At 46.3% G+C, this 23,327-nt stretch overlaps 1 protein-coding gene across 8 annotated transcripts in view; it reads right to left on the reverse strand.

Annotated features, from left to right (window-relative positions):
- Nucleotides 1-8,001: 8,001 nt before the first annotated feature.
- LOC134933242 (lymphocyte cytosolic protein 2-like) overlaps nt 8,002-23,327 on the reverse strand; it is an 881,523-nt gene continuing 866,197 nt past the window's right edge. For all 8 annotated transcript variants that reach the window (XM_063928300.1, XM_063928301.1, XM_063928302.1 and 5 more), the window contains 3 exons: nt 21,220-21,297; nt 9,674-9,823; nt 8,002-8,835 (listed from right to left, as the gene is read on the reverse strand). In XM_063928300.1, coding sequence (XP_063784370.1) covers nt 8,707-8,835; nt 9,674-9,823; nt 21,220-21,297 — 357 coding nt within the window. In that variant the 3' untranslated portion in view covers nt 8,002-8,706. The remainder of the gene's footprint in view (nt 8,836-9,673; nt 9,824-21,219; nt 21,298-23,327) is intronic.

A 23,327-nucleotide genomic window follows, 5' to 3' on the forward strand; every position in this document is an offset into this window, starting at 1 on the left:
AGCAGCTTCAGCACGAGGTGGAAGTGGATCTTGATCTTTCCCTATTTTTTTAACCTCCACATTTTTGTTCTCCATATTTTGCGCACAACTAAAAGCCACCACAGGTATACAATGTAGATGGATGGATAGTATACTATTATTACTTATACTTATGGACGACGAGTGACGACACAGAGGTAGGTATAGCCGTGGCCTACCGTACTGCTGCTTATATATATATATAATATACTGTATAACGGACCTGGTGGACACTGTCAGCAGACTGCTAAACTAGTATGAAGAAAGAAAAAAAAACACCACAGGTATACAATGTAGATGGATGGATAGTATAGTATTACTTATACTTATGGACGACGAGTGACGACACAGAGGTAGGTAAAGCCGTGGCCTACCGTACTGCTGCTTAGTGCTTATATATATGATATACTGTATAACGGACCTGGTGGACACTGTCAGCAGACTGCTAAACAAACTAGTATGAAGAAAGAAAAAAAAACACCACAGGTATACAATGTAGATGGATGGATAGTATAATATTACTTATACTTATGGACGACGAGTGACGACACAGAGGTAGGTAAAGCCGTGGCCTACCGTACTGCTGCTTAGTGCTTATATATATGATATACTGTATAACGGACCTGGTGGACACTGTCAGCAGACTGCTAAACAAACTAGTATGAAGAAAGAAAAAAAACCACCACAGGTATACAATGTAGATGGATGGATAGTATAGTATTACTTATACTTATGGACGACGAGTGACGACACAGAGGTAGGTAAAGCCGTAGCCTACCGTACTGCTGCTTAGTGCTTATATATATGATATACTGTATAACGGACCTGGTGGACAGTGTCAGCAGACTGCTAAACTAGTATGCAGAAAGAAAAAAAAAACACCACAGGTATACAATGTAGATGGATGGATAGTATAGTATTACTTATACTTATGGACGACGAGTGACGACACAGAGGTAGGTACAGCCGTGGCCTACCGTACTGCTGCTTAGTGCTTATATATAGGATATACTGTATAACGGACCTGGTGGACAGTGTCAGCAGACTGCTAATCTAGTATGAAGAAAGAAAAAAAAAACACCACAGGTATACAATGTAGATGGATGGATAGTATAGTATTACTTATACTTATGGACGACGAGTGACGACACAGAGGTAGGTAAAGCCGTGGCCTACCGTACTGCTGCTTAGTGCTTATATATATGATATACTGTATAACGGACCTGGTGGACAGTGTCAGCAGACTGCTAAACTAGTATGAAGAAAGAAAAAAAAAAACACCACAGGTATACAATGTAGATGGATGGATAGTATAGTATTACTTATACTTATGGACGACGAGTGACGACACAGAGGTAGGTAAAGCCGTGGCCTACCGTACTGCTGCTTAGTGCTTATATATATGATATACTGTATAACGGACCTGGTGGACAGTGTCAGCAGACTGCTAAACAAACTAGTATGAAGAAAGAAAAAAAAAACACCACAGGTATACAATGTAGATGGATGGATAGTATAGTATTACTTATACTTATGGACGACGAGTGACGACACAGAGGTAGGTAAAGCCGTGGCCTTTCGTACTGCTGCTTAGTGCTTATATATATGATATACTGTATAACGGAACTGGTGGACACTGTCAGCAGACTGCTAAACTAGTATGAAGAAAGAAAAAAAAACACCACAGGTATACAATGTAGATGGATGGATAGTATAGTATTACTTATACTTAAGGACGACGAGTGCACTGACGACACAGAGGTAGGTACAGCCGTGGCCTACCGTACTGCTGCTTAGTGCTTATATATATGATATACTGTATAACGGACCTGGTGGACACAGTGTCAGCAGACTGCTAAACAAACTAGTATGAAGAAAGAAAAAAAAAACCCCACAGGTATACAATGTAGATGGATGGATAGTATAGTATTACTTATACTCATGGACGACGAGTGCACTGACGACACAGAGGTAGGTACAGCCGTGGCCTACCGTACTGCTGCTTAGTGCTTAATTATATATATAATATACTGTATAACGGACCTGGTGGACACTGTCAGCAGACTGCTAAACAAACTAGCATAAAGAAAGAAAAATAAAACACCACAGTGTATTTCAGGCAGACAAACGTATACTGGACTGGTGGTCACTGTCAGCAAAACTGTGCACTGTACTCCTGCTATAACTGCTCCCCAGTCCCCACAATTAGGCAGTGTGAGCAGTGCACTCAGCACAGATATATCATGCAGCAGTGCAGCACACTGAGTGAGCACAGATATGGTGGAGCGTTTTTTTTCAGGCAGAGAAACAACGGATTAAACTCAAAACCCTGCACTGTACTCCCTAACAGCTGCTCCCCGTCCCCAATCCTCCCCACAATTAAAACTAAGTCACTCAGTTTTTTTTTCTAATACAACGGAGAGGACGCCAGCCACGTCCTCTCCCTTTCAATCTCAATGCACGTGTGAAAATGGCGGCGACGCGCGGCTCCTTATATAGAATCCGAGTCTCGCGAGAATCCGACAGCGGGATGATGACGTTCGGGCGCGCTCGGGTTAACCGAGCAAGGCGGGAGGATCCGAGTCGCTCGGACCCGTGTAAAAAAAAAGGTGAAGTTCGGGCGGGTTCGGATTCCGAGGAACCGAACCCGCTCATCACTAATGGTAAGTACTGTATACTGTACTTACTGTACCTACTTTCAGGATTGTCACCATTGAGTTGCCTAGTATTGTACAGAACTGTATTTTACAGGATTGTATACTGTATTATGCTTTACTACTATCCCAAAATTCCCTCTGAGTGACACTAACAATACTGTAGAAATGTACAGTACATTACATCATCCCGAAATGACCAAAAAGTTTTTTGTTTGTTTTTTGCAGTCCCTCCGCTGCCAGAATTCGGAAACCCACCTCCTCCCGGTAAGACATTTTTTTGTTAAGTTAAGGCTCATTTCACCACTGTTTCTCAACCATATTCCCCACCCTGTGCCTCTTATCTGTATCTAGTATACTGTACAGTACTCAACCTGTATTATTGTTCTAATACAGTACATTGTTGTTTATTTTCACAGAGCAACTCCGAAGACTCCGATAGTTAATGTCAGTGGCAGACCGCCTATTTGAGTATATTTTTCCTTCACTGTAAAAAAAAATTATATTATTTGTTGTTGTTTATTGTACTGTATACTGTATTACATCTTTATCCCAGCAAACAGTTTTTGTTTATTTTTTGGTTTCACATCACACCTGATGAACCTCTTCAACTGTGCCCAGACCAATTCAATAGGCTTCCTGTCCGGTGACCTACAGTACACTAAAGAAATATATATTAGCATACAGTACAGTACAGTAATTCAATCAATACAAAGTCAACCACAAGAGTGATCCCACTTAACCTCACGGTCTACCGCAGACCGCAAAGTTCCCACCATTGGATACAATAGAGCGCCTATGCGCTACATTGTATCTACAGTGCGCAGCCTGACTGACAGCTCAGGAGTGCACAGCCAATCAGGAGAGTGCCATGATGTGGCGCTCCCTGATTGGCTGAAGGGGCCCTCTTTGACAGCAGTCACGTGGGGTCCTGCCCATTGGGGAAAGGCTGATCCATGTGTAAACATGGGACCCCTTTCAGTGCGTGGGCCGGGTATTCTGTTTTATTATTTTGCCAAATCCCTGGATTAAAATCTTAAAGAAGAGGACCGACCTACCCCGGATCTTTTGTGAGTATCGTTTTTATTTACAGGTACCCTGGGATTTTACTGGAGAAGAGGACCGACTGCTTTGTGTCAACATAGGTAAGTATGTATGAATGTAAGTGTGCATGTATGTTTAATAACATTTTACTATAAAGGTGTGTGTGTTTTGTTTTTGCAGGGGAGGCTTGCTGGGACTTGTAGTACTGCTACAAAAAAACAATATTCTTTTTTTTACACACAAGGCTATCTGCCTCCCATCCGCCGCCCTTGGATGCGGGGGACAGCTTTGGGCTTCACCCCTGGCCCTTGGGAGGCTGGAGAGGGGTACCCCTTGATTTAAGGGTTCCCCACTCCTCCAGGGTACCCTGGCCAGTGGTGACTAGTTGGTGATTTAATGGCAGGGCCGCAGGGACCAATATAAAAGTGTTCCCCGGCTGTGGCATTATCTCTCTGACTAGTGGAGCCCGGTGCTAGTGTTAAAAATATGGGGGACCCCTACGCTTTTTGTCCCCCATATTTTTTGCACCAGGACCAGATGCAGAGCTCCGTGCTAGTTGTTAAAATATGGGGGAACCCCTGTCAATTTTTTCCCCGTATCTTTATAACCAGGACCAGCTCAAAGAGCCCGAGGCTGGTTATGCTTAGGAGGACAAGTGGACGTGATTCTCGGCGTGGGATGTAGGTAAGTATGTATGAGTGTGTATGTGTGTTTGAATAAAATTATACTTTCAAGGTGTGTGTGTTTTGTTTTTATTTGGGTATTTTTATGTTGTAGAACTACAGGTACCAGCGGCCCAGTTATTTCCCCGCATGCTGGCACTTGTGGTTCTCCAAGTACCAGCTTGCAGGGAGGCTTGCTGGAACTTGTAGTTATATGACAAAAAACAATATACTTTATTTTACACAAACAAAGGCTATCAGCCCCCCATCCATCGCCCAGTGATGGGGGGGGGGGGGGGGCAGCATCGGGCTTCACCCCTGGCCCTTGGGTGCCTGGAGGCAGAAACCCCTTGATTTAAGGGGTCCCCACTCCCCCAGGGTACCCCAGCCAGGGGACATTATTTGGGGGGTAATGCCACAGCCACAGGGACTAGTATAAAAGTGTCCTCCGTCTGTGGAATTATCTCTCTGGCTAGTAGAGCCCAGTGCTGGTTTTAAAAATATGGGGGACCCCTACATCTCTTGTCCCCTGTATTTTTGGATCCAGGACCGGATGCAGAGCCCGGTGCTGGTAGGCTAAATACGGGGAACCCCTGTCCAATTTTTCCCCATTATTTAAACAACCAGGGCCAACTCAAAGAGCCCGGAGCTGGTTATGCTTAGGAGGGGGGATCCTACGCAAAAAATTGTTTTGCACTTTTAACTCTTACTGTACACAATGAGCCCTGCACAGATCTCACTGTTTGGCCAAGCTTCATTGTGTTATGTCCGGCATGACACAATGATGGGGGAGGGGGAGGCAGTGGGAAGGGGGTTGGGAGTAGTGGGAGGATGTAGAAAATACTGTGTTTTGCAATATGAGTATCCGAGTCACCTAACTGCATAAAGGTGAGAGGGAAGGGTGAGGGGGGAGGTGCGGATTAACCAGCGGAGGTCAGAGACACTGTTGAAAATATTAATTGTCTGTTGGGACCCAAAAAAAGAAACCAATAAATAAAAGTAGTGTGGACAGACACAAACAAACGTGTTAAAGCAATGGTCCATTGACATTCGATTTATGTGAGCTATTAAATCAAATTCAATTAAAATGGACTTAAAGCTTAATATCTCTGGTTCTGAGTGTCCAATTGGCTCAGAATCAGAATGGTATGGAAGTGGAGACAATTAGCTACCGGAAGATACCAACCCCAAGTTTCTGTGACCCCCACAAGGCTCATGGAAAGCATCAGAACCAATAGTGGGTCTGAATTAACGGTCCCATTATAGTGTACGGGAAAATTGGTCCACTTTGCGTACTGATATCTCTAGGTTCTGGGTGTCCTAGAGATTGGGTGACCCAAGAGCCCGGTGCTGGTTGTGTAAATACAGGGGGCCCCAGTCAAGTTTTACCTGGTATTCTAACTACCAAGAGAGGCTCAAGTAGCCCAAGGCTGGTTATGTTTAGGAGGGGGGACCCCACGCAAAAAATATTTTGCCTTTTTTAACTATTTCTGACCATTTTCCACAGAGAAGCATGTACGGATCTCACTGATCCGTGCATGACTATCTGAGCACGCCAGCAAAAAGCATTACGAATTTGACGCTTTCCCGACAGTGTTTGCCTATTGTCGGCAGTGATTGAGAATACAAATTCTTAGTAAATTACCGAGTTGTATAAAGTACAACACAGATTCTCTAATGCTGACGATCTACAGTACTGTGTTTCTCGATCAGTTAGTTGCGTCAGAATACACTAATTTATATTTATTGGTACTGTATGTCTACGGGTGCTAATTACCACTGTGTATTTTATATAGCGGAATGAGTCGCTCCTGCAGATTTACTCTGATTTATGTGAAACCTGTGTGCACCCTTCCATTGAATGTTTTACAAAGAAAAAATAATAATAAAGTGAATGTCAGGGAAAAAAAAATATAGATTGGCACTTTGGGAATTGAACCCAGGACTCTCAGCATGAGAGGCGGGAGCCTTCACCATTTGCTCACCCACATCGCTGCATGGAAGTTACAATACTTAGTTTAGAGGTATTACAGACACAACACGTGACACCAGGGGGGCAAATGATCTCAAAAGAGGTTCAGGTTATTATAAATGCCATTAACATCTAGAGAAAGTAAACTATTCAGCTCATCATGCTCAGATGTAAATAATTATAGAAGCAGAAAAATTAGTGGAAATAGCAGCCGAATTAAAGGGAAACTTACAGCATCATTGGTGGGATATATTTAGAGGTAAATTTCCATCATTCTCTAAAGCAGTGATGGCTTACCTTGACACTCCAGCTGTTGTTGAACTACACTGCCCTGCATCAGTTTTAGCATGGCCAAATAACAAAACTGCAGCAGGGCATGCTGGGATGTGTAGTTCAACAACAGCTGGAGTGTCAATGTTAACCATCACTGCTCTAAAGCATATATCATTCTGATACATCCAGTGATAGGGATAATAGTAGTATTGATTCTGCTTGTCCTTTGGAACTGTTATCTATCCTGTAGTTTCAGAAAAATGATAACTAGAAGTATGATCCCAGTAAAAGCACTTGTTGTGAGCACAAAGGAAGAAACATGTAGTAAATGCAAAAGACCAAACATGGGAAATAGAAGTATATGTATGTATTGCTCAAGAGGGGTTTGTAAGAATAATATTGATTAAAATGCTTTTGCTGTATTAAGGTTTCAATATATTCTAAATACTGTATATATGACCCTTTACATATATTGTAAAGTCATTGTTGCTTGTATGTGTGCTAGAGACAACAGGTGTTTTCCTTAAATACTTTACAAGAAAGAATGAGAAGCCAGAGGACAGAGAAAGACAGAAGTAGGATATCCTCAGCAATCACCTCATGCGTTGACAAGACAGACTCCCGGAATAGTTTGGAAATGTGTCTGTTTGTATACTCCCTTTTATGTCATTGAAACTTGTACTTTGTATAATGACCCTATTTTATCATGAATACTTCACTGTGATTGGAGGGCATGTGATAAGCCCACTTCTTTTTTGGTATAACTAAAAGAATCTCCCTGTCACAGGAAGGACAGAGCAGTGTTATACTGACAACTGTGTCTAGTGTGATTTGTTGCTCCACAGCCGGCTGTATCCAGTACTTTGAATCTCCAAGACAGAAGGGCTACTAAGGTGTTGGTAATTGAGGTGTAAGCCTTATTACCCCAACACAGCCTGCTTAATGATATCTGTAGAGGTAAGTAGCCTAAACCAATGGTACCTAAACTGGGTGTTGACGCACCCTGGGGTGCTGCAGGGCTACTGCAGTAGTGCCACAGGTTAGTGGTCAATATGATAGACAAAACCAGTGCTGGTGACTGCCATCCATAAAATACCTGGATGACAGGTAAGCACAATTTACTTAATTTCATCATTTTTATGGAATTTTTAAATAAAGCCCTTTGGCGTAGCGGTGCTGTAAAAAAAAAAAAAAAAGCTAATATACTAGGGCGCCGTGGATCAAGAAAGTTTGGAAACCACTGGCCTAACCCAATTTATGAAAGAGGTATGGGATACTTTATCTAGAAATGATTAGTTAAGACAGAAAGAGGTAAGAAAATAAATAATTTCTGCTGCTTCATGACAATGTCACACCACAAACATGATCATCATGTCACTCCAAGTATACAATATTTATTGTGTTTTAGAACGTAGATTTTAGGTATGGAATTCCAAATGTTGTAAAACATGACTGTTCAGGAAAATGTAGCAGAACAGTATTATTTGGTCTATTCATTAAGCAGTGACAAGTGTGGAGAAGTGAGCCAGTGGAGAAGTTGCCCATGGTAACCAATTAGCATTGAAGTAAAATTTCTAATTTGCATACTATACAATTGTACGGAGCAGCTGATTGGTTGCCATGGGCACACAGGCTCACTTTTCTACTCTTTTCACTGAGAGATATAGAGAGCATGATCTGGTGTTAGTAACAATGTGACCCAATGAGGCACCGATGCTGCTCCCGCCTACAGTACATTTATGATTGGACACTGGAAATGGAATAATGCACCAAATAGCTTAGTCTAGTTCACACAAAGCTGCTCTATGTCTTTGTTGCTAAAGAGATTTACTCTGTCAAAAAAAATCTGTAAGGCAACATGAGAATAACAATCAAAAATTCTCTAAAAATAGTATTTTTCAAAGAAATAATTAGATAATTCAATACTGGTAATAGATGTTGCTTGATTTCTTTTAAGCAGGATATGTATTCATGCAAAAAATCTGTTCTTAAAATGTATCTAATAGAAGTAAAAAACAGTAAAGTATGTTTAATTATGAAGCTTAGTTCATTATTAGTTGCAAAGTTTCAGTTGCACAAAGTCTTAATGAAAGCTCCGAGCAGCAATAGAAGTGAGCTTGCAGTGTTGCCTGGATCCTCGGTCTTTCCCATCAATGAGAAGAAGAGGGGTTTGGCGGAAGAAGTTGATAATGTCAGATACTGACCCAAAGGGCTGTTGAGAGACAAGCAAAAACAAAACAAAGTGCTATAAATGATTGCACTTGAAAATGCAAGAGTAAAGTGTGACACACATAATTTTGCAATAATTAAAGTTTCTGTATTCAGAGCTGTCAGCAGTAGGGATGACCATCGCCCATCAGCTGTTAAATAAGAATCGGTGGTTAGCCACCAGTGGTAGATGCATACCCTCCAACATTTTACACATAAAAATCAGTACAAATTAGAAAAGGGGGCGTGGCCACAGGTAGGCCACACTCCTATCCCTATACTTTCAATGGAAGTTTGGAGAGCCAAAATTCGGTACAAACCATAAAAAAAGGTATTGTACCAGCTATAAGTAGATATGTAGATGATCTTTGTATGGTATGTAGATGATCTTTTCATAGATGGCAGAGAGCATCAATGGCACAGAGTCATCACCCCCCAAACATCCCCCCCCCCCCATTTCCTTGTTTTATTGTTTAAATCATTGTCCTTGACTCCGGGACACTGAGCCTAGCTCCGCCCCCTTTCTAGTTTGTACTTCACATTGTCCCTCCTCACTGCTTGTGCCATGCATGTCCACTGCTCCTGCCTCATACTGTATGCCCATTCCTCACCTGCTTGTGTTTCGCATGTAATCTCCTCACATGCTTGTGTCCATCATCCCCTCTACTCGCTATCTGTGTTTACATACCTTATCTATTCAACAACATACAGTAGATCCCCTTCTCACCTTAATGTACTCCTAATCCTCTCACCATTGTGTATCCCACATGACTTCTCATGACCAGTCTGTCACAAGCATAGTGATTTAGTAATAACATAGTAATAACTGAAGTGTACAATACCTCTTGCCCTTTTGATCCTAGAATGTAAGCTTGGTTATCCTGGTCATAGCGAATCCGCACATTATAGACTTTATCTCTATATAGTACCATAAGAACATATGGTTGTGACGTTGTTGACTGGGAACAATTTCTCACCAGAAATGTGCCATCCTGCAACAGTAAAATATATATGTTCAGTAACTTTTAAATATAAGCTTGCAGACAAATATGTTTTGCTGCAGGTCACAGAGAAGTTTGAGGAGTGTATACAGGCTGGCCACAAGGCTGTTCTGTAAGTAGTGAGCTTAGAACCATGGGGGTCATTCCGAGTTGATCGCTAGCTGCTTTCAGTCGCTGCGCAGCGATCAAGCAAAAAAACAGCACTTCTGTGCATGCGTATGCGGCGCAATGCGCACGCGCGATGTACTTTTACAACGGGCGATGTAGTTTTACACAGGATCTAGCAAAGCTTTTCAGTCGCACTGCTGACCGCAGACTGTTTGACGTGAAGTGGGCATTTGTGGGTGTCAACTGACCATTTTCAGGGAGTGTTCGAAAAAACGCAGGTGTGCCAGGAAAACTGCAGGCATGGCTGGGCGAACGCAGGGTGTGTTCGTGACATCAAAACAGGAACTGAATAGTCTGAGTAGGTCTGAAGCTACTCTGAAACTTTACAAATGTATTTTGTAGCCGCTCTTTGATCATTTCATTCGCACTTCTGCTAAGACAAAATACACTCCCAGTGGGAGGCGGCATAGCGTTTGCACAGCTGCTAAAAACTGCTAGCGAGCGAACAACTCGGAATGACCCTCCATATGTTGTAGGTATAAAGAAGAGCATGGGGCTGTATGTAGTGGGCATGGGATGACATATTTAGTATTTTGTTTTTTGTTTACCAGTGCATAACATGGTACATGCAGTATAATCTTTGACCCTTAACATTTAAAAGTATTTTTCACTCAATGCATTATGTGACACATAGTCCCAAGCTCCAGTACAGTATCTATCACCCATACCTCAGAATTGTGCAGTGTTAGATTAGATAAAGCCAGGGCCAGATTAAGGCTAGTGGCAGCCCCTTGGGGCAATGAAAGTGTGGGAGACCCCACCATTAAAACTGACTCTGCCTTCCCCTCCACCACTGTCACTACAATGCCCTGGGAGGGTAATAGGGAGAAAGACAGAGGAGCAAGAGAAAAAGAGGGTATCAGAGAGAGAGAGAGAGAGAGAGAGAGAGGGTGTCACAGAGAGAGAGAATGAGAGAAAGAGAGAGGGTTTCTGAAAGAAAGTGATGAAGAGGGGAGATATAGAATGAGTGGGTGTCAGGGAGGAAAAGAGTGAGACAGCTCAAGAGGCGGGAGAGAGAGAGGGTGTCAGGGAGTGAGAAAGCAGGAGAGACAGAGTGAGAGAGAAGGGAGTAAGGGGGAGCAAGAGAGGGAGAGAGACAGGGTGGCGGGAAGAGAGGTGAGAGAGGGAGGGGAGTGAGAGGGAGAAAGACAGAGGCATAGGCGTTACTATCATTAATGAAGAGGATGCATTGCACCAGGGCCCCTGGGGACTAAGGGGCCCACTGCTGCACCGACCAGAAATTAGTTTTTCCCTGGGCCACCACACAACCATTTTGAGCAAAGTCCGTTGAATGGATCAGAAAAGGGAGCAGGGTGAGATTCACTGCCTGAGGAACCGGTGTCAGGGGAGTCCGGCTGCCTGTCAGCACTGATGATCACAGGTGTATACTGCCTCTAAATCACAAATCTGTAATTTCTTCCTGAATCACATCTGTCTGTGATTTAAAGGCATCTCACATCTGGCGTAATTGGTGCTGTCAGAGCCCACATAACTGAGTGCTAAACTGAGGAAAGCACAGAGTGTGAGGCCTTCTCTCATAGACAGAGCAGAGGTATCTGTGTTTCCACTGTGCAGGTGTTGATATTGCAGTTATATAGGAACCAGGGCCGGTGCTGGGGTGTTCGGCGCAGTCCTGCAAACTATAAATTACAACCTCCCATACTTTACAAAGGGACAGCATGCGCCGGAAAAAGTAATGTGGTCTCACAAGGAATGGGTGTGGTCACACAACGGTACCCCCATTTCCATTTATGCCACACAGTAGCACAATCGTATTCACATTACACAACAAGTAGTAGTGCCGCTTATACACATAATGCCCATAGTAGTAGCGCCCTTTATACGTAATGCCTATAGTAGCAGCGTCACTTATACGTAATGTCCATAGTAGTAGCGCCATTTATATGTAAAACTCATAGTATTAGCACCCCTTATACATAATGCCCATAGTAGTAGCGCCCCTTATACATAATGTCCATAGTAGTAATGCTGTTTAAACACATAATTCCCACAGTAGTAGCGCCCCATATACGTAATGCTCATAGTAGTAGCACCGTTTTTACACAATTCCCGTAGTAGTAGTGCCACTTTTACATAATGCCCATAGTAGTTATGCTGCTTATAATAAGAATTTACTTACCGATAATTCTATTTCTCGGAGTCCGTAGTGGATGCTGGGGTTCCTGAAAGGACCATGGGGAATAGCGGCTCCGCAGGAGACAGGGCACAAAAGTAAAGCTTTCCGATCAGGTGGTGTGCACTGGCTCCTCCCCCTATAACCCTCCTCCAGACTCCAGTTAGATACTGTGCCCGGACGAGCGTACACAATAAGGGAGGAATTTTGAATCCCGGGTAAGACTCATACCAGCCACACCAATCACACTGTACAACCTGTGATCTGAACCCAGTTAACAGTATGATAACAGGGGAGCCTCTGAAAAGATGGCTCACAATAACACTAACCCGATTTAGTTAGCAATAACTATGTACAAGTATTGCAGATAATCCGCACTTGGGATGGGCGCCCAGCATCCACTACGGACTCCGAGAAATAGAATTATCGGTAAGTAAATTCTTATTTTCTCTATCGTCCTAGTGGATGCTGGGGTTCCTGAAAGGACCATGGGGATTATACCAAAGCTCCCAAACGGGCGGGAGAGTGCGGATGACTCTGCAGCACCGAATGAGAGAACTCCAGGTCCTCTTTTGCCAGGGTATCAAATTTGTAGAATTTTACAAACGTGTTCTCCCCTGACCACGTAGCTGCTCGGCAGAGTTGTAATGCCGAGACCCCTCGGGCAGCCGCCCAAGATGAGCCCACCTTCCTTGTGGAATGGGCATTTACATATTTTTTGCTGTGGCAAGCCTGCCACAGAATGTGCAAGCTGAATTGTACTACAAATCCAACGAGCAATAGTCTGCTTAGAAGCAGGAGCACCCAGCTTGTTGGGTGCACACAGGATAAACAGCAAGTCAGATTTCCTGACTCCAGCCGACCTGGAAACTATATTTTCAAGGCCCTGACAACATCCAGCAACTTGGAGTCCTCCAAGTCCCTAGTAGCCGCAGGTACCACAATAAGCTGGTTCAGGTGAAACGCTGACACCACCTTAGGGAGAAACTGGGGACGAGTCCACAGCTTTGCTCTGTCCGAATGGACAATCAGATATGGCTTTATGAGATAAAGCCGCCAATTCTGACACTCGCCTGGCCGAGGCCAGGACCAACAGCATGGTCACTTTCCATGTGAGATATATCAAATCCACAGATTTGAGTTGTTTAAACCAATGTGATTTTAGGAATCCCAAACTACGTTGAGATCGCCCAGTGCCACTGGAGACATCAAAAGAGGGTTGTATATGCAGTACTCCCTTAACAACTTCTGGACTTCAGGAACTGAAGCCAATTTCTTTCTGGAAGAAAATCGACCGGTCGAAATTTGAACCTTAATGGACCCCAATTTGAGACCCATATACACTCCTGTTTGCAGGAAATGTAGGAATTAACCTAGTTGAAATTCTTCCGTGGAGCCTTCCTGGCCTCACACCATGGAACATATTTTCACCTAAGCGGTGATAATGTTGTGCGGTCACCTCCTTCCTGGTTCTGACCAGGGTAGGGATGACCTCTTCCGGAATGCCTTTTTCCCTTAGGATCCGGCGTTCACCCGCCCTGGCGTCAACGCAGCTGCGGTAAGTCATGGAACAGACATGATTCTTGCTGAATCAAGATCCTTTCTAGTATCTCTTGAAGTTCCGGGTACCAAGTTCTTCTTGGCCAAACCGGAGCCACGAGTATAGTTCTTACTCCTCTCCTTCCTATCATTCTCCATACACTGGGTATGAAAGGCAGAGGAGGGAACACATACACCGACTGGTACACCCACGGTGTTACCAGAGCGTCCCAGCTATTGCCTGAGGGTCTCTAGACCTGGCGCTTCATGTGAGACGCCATCATAACCACCTTTGGTCTTTCCCAACGGTTTACAAACATGTGGAAACTTCCAGATGAAGTTCCCACTTTTCCGGGTGGAATTCATTCATGCTGAGGAAATCTTCCTAGTTGTCCACTCCCGGAATGAACACTGCTGACAGTGTTATCACATGATCTTTCGCCCAGCGAAGAATCCTTGCTGTCATTGCCCTCCTGCTTCTTGTGCCGCCCCGTCTGTTTACGTGGGCGACTGCCATGATGATGTCCTACTGGATCAGCACCGGTTGACTTTGAAGCAGAGTTCTTCCTAGGCTCAGAGCATCGTACATTGCCCTTAGCTCCAGTATATTCATGTGGAGAGAAATCTCCAGACTTGACCACACTTCCTTGGAAATTTCTTCCCTGTGTGACTGTTCCCCAGCCTCTCAGGCTGGCATCCGTGGTCACCAGAACACAGTCCTGAATGCTGAATGTGCTGTCCTCTAGAAGATGAGCACTCTGCAGCCCCCACAGAAGAGACACCCTTGTCCTTGGAGACAGGGTTATCCGCTGATGCATCTGAAGATGCGATCCGGACCATTCGTCCAGCAAATCCCCCTGAAAAGTTTTTGCGTGAGATCTGCCGAATGGAATCGCTTCGTAAGAAGCCACCATTTTTCCCAGGACTCCTGTGCATTGATGCACTGATACTTGGCCTGGTTTTAGGAGGTTTCTGACTAGGTCGGATAACTCCCTGGCTTTCCCCTCCAGGAGAAATACCTCTTTCTGGACTATGCCCAGAATCATTCCTAGGAACAGCAGACGTATCATCGGAAAACAGCTGCGATTTTTGGAATATTTAGAATCCACTCGTGCTGTCGTAGAACTACTTTAGATAGTTCTTTTCCGACCTCCAACTGTTCTCTGGAAACTTGCCCCTTTCAGGATATCGTCCAAGTAAGGGATAATTAAGATGCCTTTCTTCTTTTAAGAATCATCTTTTCGGCCATTACCTTGGTAAAGGCCCGGGGTGCCGTGGATAATTCAACGGCAGCGTCTGAAACTGATATTGACAGTTCTGTATCACGAACCAGAGGTACCCTTGTTGAGAAGGGCAAATTTGGACATGGAGGTAATCCTTGATGTCCAGGGACACCATATAGTCCCCTTTTTTCCGGTTCTCTATCACTGCTTTGAGTGACTCCATCTTGATTTGAACCTTTTTATGTAAGTGTTCAAAGATTTCAGATTTAGACTATGTCTCACCAAGCCTTCTGGCTTCAGTACCACAATATAGTGTGGAAGACTAATACCCTTTTCCTTGTTGTAGGAGGGGTACTTTGATTATCACCTGCTGGAAATACAGCTTGTGAATTTTTTTCCAATACTGCCTCCCTGTCGGAGGGAGCCGTTGGTAAAGCAGGCTTCAGGAACCTGCGAGGAAAAAATGTCTCGACTCTCCAATCTGTACCCCTGGGATAATACTTGTACGATCTAGGGGTCAACTTGCGAGTGATCCCACTGCGCGCTGAGACTCTTGAGACTACCCCCCCACTGGTGGAGGGCTTCTTTTCCTGGGAAGGGGCTGCCTGCTGCAGTCTACTTCCCTTTCCTCTATGTCTGGGCAGATATGACTGGCCTTTTGCCCGCTTGCCCACATGGGAACGGAAGGATTGAGGCTGAAAAGACAGTGTCTTTTTCTGCTGAGATGTAACTTGGGGTAAAAAGGTTGGATTTCCCAGCTGTAGCCGTGGCCCCCAGGTCCGATGGACCGACCCCAAATAACTCCTTCCCTTTATACGGCAATACTTCCATGTGCCGTATGGGATCTGTATCACCTGACCACTGTCGTGTCCATGACATCTTCTGGGAGATATGGACAACGCACTTATCTTGATGCCAGAGTGCAAATATCCCTCTGTGCATCTCGCATACAGTATATATATAGAATGCATCCTATTAAATGCTCTATATCAATAAAATATTTTTAGTCAGGGAATTCGACCAAGCCAACCCAGCACTGCATCTCCAGGCTGATGGCGATCGCTGGTCGCAGTATAACCACCGTATGTGTGTATATACTTTTTAGGATATTTTTCCAGCTGCCTATCAGCTGGCTCCTTGAGGGCGGCCGTATCTGGAGACGGTAACGCCACTTGATAAGCGTGTGAGCGCCTTATCCACCCTAAGGGGTGTTTCCCAACGCGCCCTAACTTCTGGCGGGAAAGGGTATAACGCCAATATTTGCTATCGGGGTAAACCCACGCATCATCACACACTTCATTTTATTTTATCTGATTCAGGAAAAACTACAGGTAGTTTTTTCACTTCCACATAATACCCATCTTTTGTGGTACTTGTAGTATCAGAAATATGTAACACCTCCTTCATTGCCCTTAGCGTGTGGCCCTAATGAGGAATACGTTTGTTTATTCACCGTCGACACTGGATTCAGTGTCCGTGTCTGTGTCTGTGTCGACCGACTGAGGTAAATGGGCGTTTTTTTTTTTTTAAAAACCCCTGACGGTGTTTCTGAGACGCCTGGACCGGTACTAATTGTTTGTCGGCCGTCTCATGTCGTCAACCGACCTTGCAGCGTGTTGACATTCTCACGTAATTCCCTAAATAAGCCATCCATTCCGGTGTCGACTCCCTAGAGAGTGACATCACCCTTACAGGCAATTTCTCCGCCTCCTCCAACATCGTCCTCATACATGTCGACACACACGTACCGACACACAGCACACACACCTGGAATGCTCTGACAGAGGACAGGACCCACTAGCCCTTTGGAGAGACAGAGGGAGAGTTTGCCAGCACACACCAAAAAAACGCTATAATTACATAGGGACAACCTTATATAAGTGTTTCTCCCTAATAGCATCTTTATATATATATTTATATCGCCAATTAGTGCCCCCCCTCTCTGTTTAAACCCTGTTTCTGTAGTGCAGTGCAGGGGAGAGCCTGGGAGCCTTCTCTCCAGCCTTTCTGTGAGAGAAAATGGCGCTGTGTGCTGAGGAGATAGGCCCCGCCCCTTTTCCGGCGGGCTCGTCTCCCGCTCTTTAGTGAAGTTTGGCAGGGGTTAAATATCTCCATATAGCCTCTGGGGGCTATATGTGAGGTATTTTTAGCCAGTATATAGGTTTACATTTGCCTCCCAGGGCGCCCCCCCCCAGCGCCCTGCACCCTCAGTGACTGCGTGTGAAGTGTGCTGAGAGGAAAATGGCGCACAGCTGCAGTGCTGTGCGCTACCTTTAGAAGACTGCAAGGGTCTTCAGCCGCCGATTCTGGACCTCTTCTTACTTCAGCATCTGCAAGGGGGCCGGCGGCGCGGCTCCGGTGACCATCCAGGCTGTACCTGTGATCGTCCCTCTGGAGCTGATGTCCAGTAGCCAAGAAGCCAATCCATCCTGCACGCAGGTGAGTTCACTTCTTCTCCCCTCTGTCCCTCGTTGCAGTGATCCTGTTGCCAGCAGGACTCACTGTAAAATAAAAAACCTAAGCTAAACTTTCTCTAAGCAGCTCTTTAGGAGAGCCACCTAGAATTGCACCCTTCTCGGCCGGGCACAAAAATCTAACTGGAGTCTGGAGGAGGGTTATAGGGGGAGGAGCCAGTGCACACCACCTGATCGGAAAGCTTTACTTTTGTGCCCTGTCTCCTGCGGAGCCGCTATTCCCCATGGTCCTTTCAGGAACCCCAGCATCCACTAGGACGATAGAGAAATGTAATGCCCATAGTAGTAGTGCCACTTTTAGGTAATATCCATAGAAGTAGTACTGCGTATATGTAATGCACATAGTAGTGCATTTTTACAAAATGCCCATAGTAGTAGTGCCACTGTTACGTAATGCCCATAGTAGTTCCGCTTATATGTAATGCCCATAGCAGAGCGCCATTTTTACTTAATGCCCATAGTAGTAGTGCCACTTATATGTAATGCCAATAGTAGCAGTGCCGCTTTTGCGTATTACCCATAGTAGTAGTGCCGCTTTTACTTAATGCCCATAGTAGTAGTGCCGCTTTACCAATGCCCATAGCAGTAGTGCCAATTTTACGTAACGCCCATAGTAGTAATGCCACTTTTACGTAATGTCCATAGTAGTAGTACCGTTTAAATGTAATACCCATAACAGCAGTGCCGCTTAAATGTAATGCCCACAGGCATTATACACACAACACCCACACACACACACAACGCCTGCACACACACACACACACACACACCTAGACACACATACACACACTGTCTCTCTCACTCACTCTTTCACTTCACTTACCTAACAGTATGGCTGGCCATCTCTGTTCAGCTCATCCTCCTCCTCATCAGCAGCAGCCTGGTCCCATGTAGCCCCGCCAGCTCAGCCCCTTATGGATCCACCCCCAATCACATGTAGCCACGCCCCTTTCCTGTTCAGAACAACCCAGCTCAGTTGTCACAGGGGATGGGGAGAGAGGAGGCTCCAAGCTGCTGGCACTGCTGCCTGTCATATAGTGTGATAGGCTCAGCAGCCGACAGCAGCAGCCGGCAGCAGCAGCAGGGGGGATAGGGCAGCACAGCACAGGAATGCAGAGCAGGGAGAGCACCTCTCCTGCCTTTTGCCTACCTGCTCTGCATCCCTTTGCTGAGTGGGTAGCGTTGGCTTGATAAGCACACACCAGTGGATGACTCAAACTATGAACAGCCCAGTTACTTAACCAGTGGTGTTGGGTTATTGATAGATACCCGGTATAACCATACCCACTGTTGCATGTACAGAACAGATACATTGGTTACGGAGAAGAGCTGGAGTGGAATCAAAGTTTCATACAGCTCACCAACGGTGAGTGTATAGTGCAAATGGGCAGCTGTGCAGGAATGCTGGAACAGCTTTTATTGCGGGTGTTAATCAGGTCTCGCATAGTACGGGGGGGGGTACCGGACCTGGGCCCCCAACAGGCACCTCCAGCAGCATGGGTAATTAATACACCCCCCCCCCCCCCTTACTTGGCACTGCTGAGCACGGCCGGCTATACTAGGGAGAACTTTCAGGTGTAATATACAGACATTGGATGATATAACGTGGGGAAAATAATTGTATTAATAGGAACAGTGGTTTGTATAAGGAAGGAGCAAATACTTGTGTAATATAGAGCACTCGATGCATATTACTGTACTTAGTAATTAATAGTACAGCATAGTGTGAAGCCCTTTTAGTATGATGCTTGGGGCATTTGCTGGTATACTGTGGGTCATTGCTCTTAAATTCTGGGTGCCCTGCAAGAGCGGTTCTTGGTGCGGGTAAGCAGTGCCTGCGCCCGGAGCACTGCAGCCTGGGGGCACGGCCGCAGTCACCCCAAAGACACCTGCCGCCTACCCACACCCCGCTTCCCAGCTGTAGCAGACGCCATGGGCTGTGTGGGCATCCGCTGCAGCCGGCGCACTTGTCAGATGCTAGAGTTCATTACTGACCTCTAGTATCTGCGCGGCGCTGCTATGGGAGAGACGTCATGACGTCTCTCCCATAGAAAGGAGCCGCGGGCGGCCAGATGGAGCAGCAGCGGTCGGGAAGCAGGAGCGGGGCAGTGGTAAGAATTGTTTGTTTTTTTGTGTTTGTAAGCAGCTACTAAGGGGGTCAGCAACAGGGGGCACAACTTCTGGAGGCACAGCAACAGGGTGCACAACGACATGGGCCCTCATTCCGAGTCGTTCGCTCGTTCTTTTTCATCGCATCGCAGTGAAAATCCGCTTAGTACGCATGCGCAATGTTCGCACTGCGACTGCGCCAAGTAAATTTACAATGAAGATAGTATTTTTACTCACGGCTTTTTCATCGCTCCGGCGATCGTAGTGTGATTGACAGGAAATGGGTGTTACTGGGCGGAAACACGGCGTTTCTGGGGCGTGTGGATAAAAACGCTACCGTTTCCGGAAAAAACGCAGGAGTGGCCGGAGAAACGGAGGAGTGTCTGGGCGAACGCAGGGTGTGTTTATGACGTCAAACCAGGAACGACAAGCACTGAACTGAACGCAGATGCCGAGTAAGTCAGAAGCTACTCAGAAACTGCTAAGTAGTTTGTAATCGCAATATTGCGAATACATCGGTCGCAATTTTAAGAAGCTAAGATTCACTCCCAGTAGGCGGCGGCTTAGCGTGTGTAACTCTGCTAAAATCGCCTTGCGACCGATCAACTCGGAATGAGGGCCATGGTGCGCAACTACTGGGGGCACAGCAACAGGGGGCACAATTACTGGGGGCACAGCGACAGGGGGCACAACTACTGGGACAAATCTACTGAGGGCATAGCTACTGGGGGCATAGCTACCGGGGGCAAATCTACTGGGGCCAACTCAACTGTGGGTCAAAACTACTTGGGTAAAATCTACTGGGGGCACAACTACTGGGGGCATAACTGTGGCCATGGCCCTCCACTATGAAGCCACACCCCTATTGTTTGACACGCGCCTTCGGCACGCACTAACTGTTTTGCCACGGGGGAGAGGGGGCGCCAGTGGAAACTTTCTCACTGGGCACCACAAGGTGTAGAACCGGCCCTGGTGCCCTGACATGTATAAAGTTTGGGAATAGCTGTTATGGTATATACTCTATGGAGGTCACTGATCTGGGATAACATGCTGATAAAATCATTCCTTGTATGTATCGGGGAATGACTGACTCTATAGAAGCACCCCTGCCATACACACTGAGCTATTTCTAGCACAGTGTGTACAGGGCTCACAGGAGGTCAAGCTGGGGACACAGCACTCGGCTGGTTGGGACCATTTACCTGGTCAGCCGAGTGATCGAAAAAAAGGTGCGTACAAAGCTTTAGGGTGCCTTGAGGAGAGAGGGACTTATTAAGAGATGGACGCAGATCACTGCATACGCAGCCAGCTCTGCATTCATCTTCTCACATACTGAGGGCCACCCAGCACAGGACAAGGCCGCCCAACATGTATGAGGACATCTCCCAATGCGTCCATAATTAGATTGGAACTAAGGTTGACCCCTGACAGGACAGGGGTCCATCGCAAATTTTTTTAATTGGAGTGGTTGCGTGTGACGTCACACAACACCGCCCCCCCCCTCCCCCCCGAGAAAATGTTCCCAGCTCACCCCCGTTCGTCCCATCCCTCCCCCAAAATGCCACAACGACTTTCCCCACCTTGACCGCCGCCTTTGTCAGGGATGTGTGTTCCCGTGCATGCACAATGCGGTCTGGTGAAACACTGATGTGACAGAAACCTGCTTGACACTGAAATTGGTAGTGGGCGTATTCTTTTAGGAATGTTAAATTAAACTCTGGAAGGAGTACATTACTTTACCTGATTGATTGTTCTAAGAGCATTCTCTGCATCCTTTCTTGAAATATTGCCCAAATACCACTGTTCTGAAGAAAGACTCTAAAAAACAGATTTATTAATATACTGCACATGTAATATATACTATAAAAACCTCATCAATATTAGTTACAATACTTATAAAAGATAGTACTTATTATACACAATGTGTTTTATGTATTAAGGCAAATATGGAGGAACAAATTATATATTTCTGCTCTCTGATCAATATTTGCCTCAGTCAGTCATCTGCTGGAGGATGTGCCCAGAACAGGATATGGGTACTGTATATTACTGTAAAAAGCATCATCCTGTGCCACACTACACTTCTCCCTGCTGTGACGTGCATCAGGCCACATCTGATTAAACATTCTCTACATCTTATACCAGAGTCTTAACACTAGACCTGTTAGTGTTAGTGCCTGGGGCAAGTAAGTAAATTGATGCTTCCAAGTCCTCAATTGTTACCAAGTGAACCTAAAAAATGTATTCCTTGTGATACGTTCATATTTGTGACCCAGGGCAGCAGTCCTTCGCACATATATGGAAATGTGCCCTGTATCACAGGGCACATCGGTGCAGCAGCGGAGTGCAGGGAATCTGCGTCCCCTGCAAGGTGCGGCGGTGGCCGGCGCTGGGGCGGTGTGTCTGTCCCAAGCGCCGGTCAAGATACGGAGACGGGCAGTGCCGCAGCAGCGGCGCTTCAAACTTGGCGCCATTTTGGCAGCCAATCTGGAGCGCCGGCGGCGGGAATTCAAATCTAGCGACGGCCAATCACGGGCGGTCACAGCGAGCCAATCGGCGCTCGCCGCATCATAGGCCCCACCCACGGCGAGTGACGTCGAACACAGCCGGGAGCAGAAGACGACGGGAGGCCGCGCCGAAGAGCGGTTAAGAGTCGGGCGACGCTGAATAGAAGAGGATGCCGTGGAGGGAGTTCCTGAGGCCATGGAAGAGGCCTGAAGACAAGGGCGGTGCCAGAGACGATGACCAGCAGCGGCTGGACACGGAGAGGTGACAGCGGTGCCGCTGTCCAAGACGCACCAGCGGCAGAAGAGTGAAGAGGAGCGCTGGAGAGGCTACCAGGGGAGGAAAGAGAAAGAGCTAACGAAGCTCCCCCCTGGTGCCTCTCCCAATGGACAGGTAGGCCCTCGGTGAGGGCACCTGTCACCCCCCCTTCTCTTCTCCCTAGACCACCAGCGATCAGGCATTAGGCCCGTGGGCACAGTCAGGCTACAGGCCTATGGTGCTGCAGGTGGGCACTAGGCCCGTGGGTAATAACAGGCATTAGGCCTGAGCACATTAGAGGGCACTAGGCCCTAGTTCATTAGCGGCCGCTAGGGATATAAGGTGGCCCTGGGCATTAGGCCCAGGTCACCCAACAGGCCCCAAGTTAGGCGGGCGCTAGGCACGAGGGTAAAGTCATGCCTCGGGCCTGTGGTTAAATAGGGGGCACTAGGCCCAGCAAATAGAGGGTTACTTCCCCCCCCAAGGTGAATAAAAGTGACGCTGGGCACTAGGCCCAGGCCACCCCGAGGTGTATAGGTAGGCAGGTCCGCTTGGTCTGAGCCCCATATAAATAAGTCTAAAGGAGGTGGGTAGGCTGTACGGTGCCCAACCCCCAGAGAGCAGGTAGGGATTTAAAGGGACAGCACTGTTTAACCTGTGTTTTACTGTGATATTTGTGACGTATGTTGTTTCCATGAAGGGCCAAGGTTGTCTATAGTTGTTTTGTTTTGTTGCACCACACACACATAGCTAGTTTGAGGGCTCTGCCGTTGTAGTTAGTGTAGTGGTGTTACATCAGGATAGAGTTAGGTCCTGCACGGCTGTTCTTTCGTTGCCTCCTTACAGGGACCTGTAAGTGGAGAGGAAGATCGCAGTGCAAGACTGACAACGGTGAGTAACACCTCTGTCTGTGTGTCCCTTTCAATGTGTGTTTGTCCCTATCTGTCGCCCTTCCTTCAGGGCGAATGGTGAACCTTGCACGCAGGTGCAAGGTTGAATTTACAGCTGGTGCGAGAGTACCGATAGGTGAAATTTGGGCTCTGAGGTTGTGCGCCCAGGATGACCTTCACCTAGCCCGAAAGCTC

The sequence above is a fragment of the Pseudophryne corroboree genome, chromosome 6 (assembly GCF_028390025.1).
Source record: "Pseudophryne corroboree isolate aPseCor3 chromosome 6, aPseCor3.hap2, whole genome shotgun sequence".
In the NCBI taxonomy this organism is placed as follows: Eukaryota; Metazoa; Chordata; class Amphibia; order Anura; family Myobatrachidae; genus Pseudophryne; species Pseudophryne corroboree.